The 9546-nt window shown below is 39.0% G+C and overlaps 1 protein-coding gene across 25 annotated transcripts in view; it reads right to left on the bottom strand.

Moving 5' to 3' along the window:
- Positions 1 to 6035: 6035 nt before the first annotated feature.
- The window catches only part of BAZ2B (bromodomain adjacent to zinc finger domain 2B), a 264100-nt gene continuing 260589 nt past the window's right edge, over positions 6036 to 9546 (bottom strand). For all 25 annotated transcript variants that reach the window (XM_075070184.1, XM_075070185.1, XM_075070183.1 and 22 more), the window contains one exon: positions 6036 to 7508. In XM_075070184.1, coding sequence (XP_074926285.1) covers positions 7355 to 7508 — 154 coding nt within the window. In that variant the 3' untranslated portion in view covers positions 6036 to 7354. The remainder of the gene's footprint in view (positions 7509 to 9546) is intronic.

The raw sequence follows: 9546 nt of genomic DNA, 5'->3' as shown, positions 1-9546 counted from the left end.
TTGGACAAATCCAAAAAAAGAAACTGCTTCAACACAACTGTCCACAGCAATCTGACCAACAAGGTTGAGTGAGAGCACATAGTATGTAATCAACCAAAGCATTGTGTTCATTTTTCTTTGCCTGCATCCCTGAATATTTGCCACTTGTATTACTTGCATTGTCATAGATTTGGCCATGACAACGGCTGATGTCAATCCCACTTTTGGTGAGGAAATCAAGTAGGTATGAAGCAAATTTATCCCATGTGGCTGGTGATTATGAAGGTCATGAAATGCTCAACTGGTCAGCTCGGTAGTACATAACGCAAGATGACAGCTGATCTACATGTGACACCTCCGATGATGAGCTGACATACACTGAAAAAAATATCCCAAATCTTTGAGCTCATCTACAATGGCTGATAGCGTCTTCTTTGCCACCAATGAATTAATCACAAATAGTCTTTGATAGATATGATGTATGGCTTTTTGCATGATTTGCGTGTTTATTGAGATGCTCAGCTAAAAAAAGATCAAGCTTAGCGATTAGCTCTAGAACACCAGGGTAACTACCACTGTGTTTCGATCCAACAGTCTTACCTGAGCCACGGAATGGAAGACCACGCTCAGCAAGTAAAACTATGGTTTCAACTACGTATCTGAGAACCTTTTTCCAAAAAGCACGAGCTTCCAAAAACTGGTTTTCCATTTGGATATCAATTCTGCCACTAACTTTCTTTCAGGCATGGTAGCTGCTAACTTACAATGCATGCTGCTCACTCACTGCATGATTGGTCATATATGCAGTATTCTTCCAATCACTGAAGCCTTCACAGAACATTCCCCACTTTTTGGTATCAGAAAACAGGTAATAATAAAAACAGTACACTTTCTTAGAAGGCGAATAGATGAGCCATTCTCTCTTGCCAATCTGTTTGTTAGGCTTCACATACTCCAACATTGATTTGGTCAGATACCGATTCTGATGGGTGTACTCTTGCTTTGTCAATGAAAATAGACATAAATGACACAAATTTCCTCAGCTAATTTGTTTAAAATGCTTGGGCACAAATTTAGTCCTGCCTGTTTAAACATGTTAAACTTTAACAGATGTTTGTTTGTTTTTTAACCTCATTCCTAGTTACAGTGGGAATAGAAAACATTTCATTATTGCTGTAGTACGTGAATACATAATCCTCGCTGTCCAAATATTAAATATTTATTGAACTTTTCTGCATATAGAATAACAGCCAGACATCATTTCTTTTGTTTCCAATATCTTAAAAAATTCCCTTATATCCTTTACCCAAAAGATAATAGATTTTTCATTGATAATAATCCCCTTATTAACTGTCTACATATTTAATAACTTCTAATTAATACCTATTGATATCAACTTTCCCTTTTTAATTGCTGCTTTCACATCTCTTCTTAACCAGGATGTTTTCTTAAGCCAAAGCAGCCTTTGTTCATGATTGCAGAATTGTGGCTTTTGTGGCATCTCGTAAAATGTTCTTAACTCCCAATTACTCGCATTTTTCTATTTAAATTTTCCTCCCAATCAATGTTGTTCAATTGTTTTCTGTTTGGAGAAACTGGCCATTTTACAGCATTTATGTGTTTTACTAATTGGGTTTGTATTCTTTTTTCACACATGTAGCCAGGTTGTGATCACTTGTACCCAGACAACCATTGCCCAAGCCACAATGCCTACACTGTTTTTAGCACCAGACTCTTTAAGTCTCACTGCTATAGGTTTTAAAACAGTGTAAACATAACCTTACAAAACTTTAGAAGGCTATCTGTCATACACACACACATACACCTTTTTGTTGTGTGTTTGCACAGTGATCAACACAACGGGGTCCTGCTCCATGACTGGGGATCCTATAATAGAAGATTAGGGTTGGAAGAGACCTCAGGAGGTTATCTAGTCCAATCCCCTGCTCAAGGCAGGACCAGGACCAACACCAACTAAATCATCCCAGCCAGGGCTTTGTCAAGTCGGGCCTTAAAAATCTCTCAGGATGGAGATTCTACCACCTTCCTAGGTAACCCATTCCATTGCTTCACCACCCTCCTAGTGAAACAGTGTGTCCTAATATCCAACCTAAATCTCCCCCACTGCAACTTGAGACCATTGCTCCTTGTTCTGTCATCCGCCACTACTGAGAATAGCTGAACTCCATCCTCTTTGGAACCTCCCTTCAGGTAGTTGAAGGCTCCTATCAAATCCCCTCTCTCTTCTCTTCTGCCCAGTTCCCTCAGCCTCTCCTCGTAAGTCATGTGCAACTGCACTACAAATATCACACACACACACACACACACACGATTCCATAACCTACTATTTTACCATTTTAAAAATATTTTTCTAACATTAATTCTCACTGTACATTCTCTATAACTCTGTTCCAAATTTAACAGTCTGGGCAGCTAGTAGGTTACTCTCCATCCACACCCATTCCTTTTTAATAATTTTATTTGGCTAGACTCTGCCCAAGATAGAGCGAATCTTTACTCCCACCATCTTTATGACAGTAGAAATGTGCCATACATCATGACACCAATCTAATTGTCTTGGACACTTTTGAAACATGCTATAGACTCATCCTGTTGACCCTTGGCACTCTCACAGCTAAGCAAATTTCATAAGGCAAGTAATTTCAGTGCCATTTTTTGAGAGAGCAATGCTGTAATTGAAATATAATTTTTTTGGTACTTAAATTACATCCTCTCATCTGTTTTTTTAATATATTAAATATATTGATGATTTCCTTGATAGCATTAATTTGAATAGACTACATGGAGTTTGATAAGCATGCATTAAATTCTGCCCATATTCAGTGTATATCACTGGTATATAACTGTTTAAAGCTTTAAAGTGTTTTTCTCTCTCTTTACAAAAATTTAAGTTTCACAACACTTGTGCAAAGTAGGTAAGTGTTATATGGAGGAGTAAAATGTGACAGAGGTTCAGTAAATTGTCTAAGGTCATCTAGTGAATAACATTAGAACGATAACACTAGAAGAAGAACAGAACCCAAACATGCTGAATCAATTCCTCAGCTCCTATCTCCCTTCAGAGCACTAAATAGGACTGTGGGAAGAAAAATCATGTTTTAAAATCAACCATATATTGCATGAATTCCATTTGGGGTAATTATATTTCATATGGAGGCAGCTTATCCTACATCTGCCTACTGTGGACTAGCCTGCACTTCCTGTGCAGCATGTGGTGCTAGCCACTATCAAACACAAGATACCAGACGAGACAGACCACAGATGTGATTCAATATAGCAATTCATATGTTCCTATTATGGCCAGCTAATGTACCTCCTCAGTCTCAATTGCAGAATTATTTCTTCAGCTCCTCTCCTAAAAACAGTCTTGTTGGCATGTTCCATGACAGAGATAGTGGCACATAAGTAGTGCATCCCAGTTCTGTTTCCTATACAACACCATGATAATGATCTTACACTTTCCTCTGCCATGTCTTGTGAATTTATGTCATTATTTTGTTTTATTAATAACTTAAAAGTTTTGCAGAGAGCACTATCTGCATATTTTAGTAATGAGGTTGCTAAACATGCACAAACATTGATAAGCAGAACAAATCTTTTTATAAGCTCTATACAGTAGAGATACAGTACTGATTTCTGATATGGATAAAAGCAGAACTAAATCCTGCTAAATAACTTACTAAAACTGCTCCCTGTTCAAATGTATTTTGGATGCTGTTGCTGTCTCAGTTTAGGTATGCGGCTTATCCAATACAACACAGGCAACACCTCTAAACTTTTTACCTCAGATAAAAATGTCATACCTTTAAAGACTACTGTCTTGGGACTTTTCAGGACTTGAAATAGGTGCTGCACTTTATCGGACATTATTGGCAATCTCCCTTTTGCAGTGGTAGAAAGCTCTTATATCTAGCCCTGAGATATCAGACCTTAAACCTGTCACAGAAATAAGGACTGAATTATGTCTGTCCCATGTGTAGGCCGGTGCAATTTTTTTGAGAAATATCTCATATAGGTTAGAGAAACAAACATTTTTGTGGCTCATTGATTTCAAATGAACAGCATTGCATTGCAGTTGCCAAGAGATTTGGAAGTAGCAGCTATTTCAGTGAAGATGGATAGTGTGCGGGATACCTTCAGGTGAGCAACAGAAGTTTGTGTAATAAATAAGGGTGTTCTCATACAGGTTTCACAATGTGTACACATGTGTATTTTATTAATTTATTTTGAAACTATTCTGACTGGGCACAGAGGGTTTGTGTGACTAAAAATGGTATAATTTTTAACTCCATATGGATACAATAGGACAGTAGTCTCATGGACAGAAGGCAACATCCTCCATCTGTAGTTATCACATATTATGCAGTGATTGACTCCATCATTAATCCTTAGTTTTCCGGCAAAAACATTTTATTACACCAAAAAATATAAGCAGAGGGATTGAAGGAAAAAGTTCCCCTGGGCCAGCAGCTCTGCACACTATGAAAAGGACTGACTGCTTCTTCACGGCATGGTTGTCCCACAGATGTCTTTCCTATTCGCAACTGCACAGAACACCCCACCCTCTAATAACTGTGGCAACTACTGTAATCCCATAAAAAAAGAATTAGGAAAATACTTGTGCATTTTGTACTATATTTAATGTGATGTATTTTGCCTAATTAGGCTGGTTGATTCTCCTTGTTTCCAGCTGCTTCTATGACTCTTTGCAAAGAAGTGGTACCTACAGAAGCAGCTGAAAAAAGGAAACAAAATCATCCTGTGCCAAAATCATCTAGTGCTAATCAGTAATTGGTCCTCAGACAACAGTTTGGGAATTGCTGCCACTAGGAATTCTCCCAACTACCCCAGGGAAAAAAACAACAACAAAACCCCAAAATTAAATTCAGGCTAAACAGGCCTAGAGATTTCCTTTGCACTCCTGTCCTTCCCTTTGTTCAAAAGAAAAGCAAGCACTCACTAAAATCTCTCCCCTAAATTATAATGTATTTTTAAAAGGGAGACATTTGAAGTTAGCAGGCAAAAAGAAAAAAAAAAAAACTAGTTGTGTTTTTGGTAGCAGGAAAGCATGCTTACCTTTAACCTCACTTGTCATACCTGGCTGCTCTGCTTTGTTCTATGTAGACCTTACAGTGACATTTATAAGAGTCCTGCTCTCTTCAGATATAAGGATTCTTGACAATTTCACTTCACTGCCATCATAACAAGAATAGAGCGGCAGGCACAGTGGTGAAAGATTTTTTGGAGCACCTGAGATTAGATGGGAAAATGGCACCCTGGTTTGTTACTTGTTTCATAGTAAATAAGTGTGTTGGAACTCTATTTATTTAAAGGACATTACCAGCACAATGTGACTTGATAAGAACACATCTTTAAGGAAGGTAAAATTGTTGGCAGACTGTACTAACCTTAGAAGAGTCTCTTTAGCTTTTTCAGTGTAGGCCTTGTAGCAAATTAGGACAAAGACAACGGAAAATATCAAAACAAAATTTTTTACTACTATAAAATTATGAGAGATGTATCAAGTATCTCACTAGACTGATGAATCAATGAAACAGATTTTAGATAGTTAAATTAAAGCGTAGCTTTTCTGTAGTGCCTTGTCATATTTATTTTCTCTCCTTACCCCCCCAAAAATTGAGTTTTATTTCATGTTTGAGTCCTAGCACAGCTAAATACAACTGAATTATTTTTCCAAACTTTTTGAAAAATAAATATTTGATCTGATTTATAGAACAAGTATGAATCAGAACTAAATTTAAGCAGAAAGACATGCCTTTCCAACTTGTAATAAAACATAAATAATAATAATACATACCTGTCATACACAGATAGTGAGATAAAAACTGTGTGTGTAAATATGTATTTACACACACAGTTTTTATCAGTATAACATATAAAACATTTTAATATATAAATAAACAAACATCAATCAATCTTAATACTCCTAAGAGGTAGATGGGTAAGATTATTATCCCCATTTTTCAATATTTCTTTTATACATATATCTTGAATACTAAATAACCAAGAAAAACTGGTTTGCAAAACAGTCTTTTATTGTATCCGTGCCACACATATTAGTGAAAAATAACACTCCTATAAAAAGAAAAAAAGAAAAAAGAATGCTACCTTTTCCACAACGTTTTTGTTTTAAATAAAGCTTCAAGTACTCTTACATACATACAAAAAAAAAAATTTCTGATCTATCTGCCTCCAACAGGCCACCACAACACACAGTAGATAAAACACAGTGGTTACAAATGTTTTTTGTTATTTCTGTGGCAAGGCAAATGGAGGGAAATGTTTCTATGAAAAAATACTGTGTGCGTAAGAAATTGTCACAATTTTATTTCACATGGATACAAATGATTATACTTAAATCTGAGGCCCTGGTGGCTTGAAATTATATAACAAAATAGAAAAATGGAAAACTAATATCCCCTACACCCTGTTTTAAAGGCAGGCACTACCAAGATTAAGGAGACTCCACAGTGTTGGTAGAGGATAATTACTGTACAAGCCGTATAGCTACAATTACCTTAAGACTAAAATAAAATGCTACAGTCCTTCTAAGGCATAAACAATAATGTCTGCAAATAATATGTACACATCATACATATTTAAAACAAGACATAATATAAACAATAATGAACAGTATATACATATGTCTCAAATTTTCTTCACTGTCTTCAAATACAATTTTACTACACAAGTGATGGAGCAACATATATATATAAATGTACTTGTAACTCTACAGTAAAGTTTTAACTTTTAGTGCTTTTATAGCACAACAGTGTAAACAGTTTTACTTGGCTTTGTTTTATATTTTAAAACATTCCTTGTTGTATTTTCAAGATTTAAAGCAATTTTTCTAATTCTTCCTTTTCACAGAAAACGAAGATTCTGGATGCTGTTTAATCATAAATAATTCATAAAATTAAATACATTCACTAAAAAATAAACTACAAAGTAAAAAAATGAAAAATAGATATTTATTGAAAGGGGAAAAGAGAACCATTTCCCCAAGTAGAGCTCTGGTGGTTGAATATTCAGTGCGTTTTGATATATTTTAAATTGCTATTGCACTATAACACCCCTTTCTTTGAAATTCTTTGGGTGTGCTTCCCTGTTCTACCTAAATTAGTTTGATAAAACACACAAACCAATAACCAAGGGCCATGGTTGCTGTAGGAGTGAAGCCTTTAGAATTAGTATCACTCTTCTGCGATACTTCTCTTTAAGGAAAAAAAAAAGCAGTCAGTTACGCGTGTGCCTTGCACTTTTTATGTAAATACAGTTCACATTGCTGGTCTCATTTGTCCTTGTATAAGGAAAAAACTGAGTTCTGATAAATTCAGCTCACTTTGAAAATCTCTGTCCATTTCTTTTCAAAATATTTCCTCATGTTGTGGCCAGCCCTGCCTATGTCAGAATCATCTTCATTAAAGGTTTCACAGTTGTCAAAAACAAGCCTGATGTCTAGAGAAAATGCTTCAAGATTAGGGTACCTGAAAGAACAGAGAGGGTAAGGTTTTTTTGGAACATAGAATCCCAGGGAAAAAAATAAAACCTAGAAGGGAACGTAAAAATACAAATTAATGTACAGGTGACCATGAAATCTTCAGTATATGCTGTACATCTCAGTTATAATTTTAACACTTCTAGTTTTAATATGAACTAATGCCACGTAAATAGTCTTTACAGCAAAGATGATAATTTCTATTTTTGTTTTTGATGTCTGCAGAAAGTACAGTCTAGAAGGGAGAATTCCAGGTTTATACTAGAACCAACACCAATTTTCAACCAACACTCTTCCCTCAATAGTTTTCTGGTTAAAATAATAAGGAATTACTCCCATTTTACTCCTCCCTTATTTGGCTGCATCACTGACTTTTAAATGGACTAAAGAGTTCCCTTAACTTTTCTTGTAATAGCAATCTGTACAGCATATGGACCCATATGTGTATGTCTCCATATCAAAGAAAAACCAGCTGGCCTGTGCCAGCCAAGCTGGGCTTCAAGCTGCAGGATGGAAGGGTCCCAGAGTTCGGTGGAGTACCCAGTGATCGCTTAATGTTCTGCAAAGATGTGGACTGACACTCATGTCGCCGCTCTACAGATCTGAGATGGGGACATTCTTGAAAAAGACAACGGATGACATACACCTTGTGGAGAGTGTATGAATAGTATCCGAATGGGTCACACTGCAAACTTGGATACAGTTTGAGCTCACTTGGAGCTCTTTGGGCTGATACTCCTGAAACTGTGGCTCTTTCCACAATGAAGAGGAAAAGCTAGGGGGACTGAAAATCTTCGTCCTGTCCAGGTAGAAGGCTAGGGCTCTCCTGACATCTAGTGTGTGCAATATAACCTCCCTGTTGTCTCAGTGAGGCTTGGGGTAGAAGGTTGAAAGATGAATTAACTGGTTCATGTGAAATGGGGAAGTTACTTTGGGAATGAATTTCAGGTGTGGCCTGAGAGTAAGCTTGTCTGAAAAGAATACCATGTATTAGGGATGTGCCATCAGAGCCACTATTTCTCCTATTCTCCTAGCAGAGGTGAACGCTATCAGGAAAGCCATGTTCACTGAGAGGTACATAAGCGAACAAGTGGCCATGGGTTTGAAGGGAGGCCTAGTCAATCCTTTCAGTACCAGGTTTAGGTCCCATGTGAAAGCAGGAAATTGAGGTTGTGGGAAGAGGTTTACTATACCCTAGAGGAACCTTTCACTCGTCGGGTGTGACAGCACCAAGCATCCCTCTACTGCAGGGCTGCACAACTCGTAAAGCGGCGAGGGCCACATTACTCCAAAGTAAACAGCTGAGGGCCGAAATCCCCCGGCCCCGCAGAAACACCCCCACCCAGCACCTCCGGACCCCGCAGAAACACCCTGCCCCAGCGCCGCCCAGCCCTGCAGAAACAAATCCTCCTTCCCCAGCGCCGCCCCACCAAAACAGCTGTGGGCCAAAAAGGAAGGTTGGGGGTGGAGAAGTGATACTTTATTTTAAATCAACCAGGGGCTCCCAGCTGAAGAGGTGACTGGGAGCCCTCAGGGGCAAATTAAAGGGCCCGGGGCTCTGGCGGCTGAGGGAACCAGAGCTTTGCAGGGCTGGGGCAGGGATTTAAAGGGCCCAGAGCTCCTGCCGCTGAGGGGAGCCCGAGCCCTTTAAATCCCAGCCCCAGCCCAGCTGCTGGAGCCAGGGTGAGATTCAAAGGGCTCTGGGCTGCCTGCAGCCACGGGGAGCTCTGAGCCCTTTAAATCCCAGCCCCAGCCCGCGGCCAGGATTCAAAGGGCTCTGGGCTGCCTGCAGCCGCGGGGAGCTCTGAGCCCCTTAAATCCCAGCCGGGGCCGGGATTCAAAGGGCTCTGGGCTGCCGGCAGCCCCGGGGAGCCCTGAGCCCTTTAAATCCCAGCCCCAGCCAGGATTCAAAGGGCTCTGGGCTGCCTGCAGGGGCGGGGATCCCAGAGCCCTTTAAATCCCAGCTGCGGGGAGTCCAGAGCCCTTTAAATCCCAGCCATGGCTGGGATACAAAGGGCTCTGGGCTG

Source organism: Chelonoidis abingdonii, chromosome 10 (assembly GCF_003597395.2).
Source record: "Chelonoidis abingdonii isolate Lonesome George chromosome 10, CheloAbing_2.0, whole genome shotgun sequence".
Classification (NCBI taxonomy): Eukaryota; Metazoa; Chordata; order Testudines; family Testudinidae; genus Chelonoidis; species Chelonoidis abingdonii.
The sequence above is the reverse complement of the archived record's forward strand: the minus strand, read 5'-3'. Positions and strand labels throughout refer to the sequence as shown.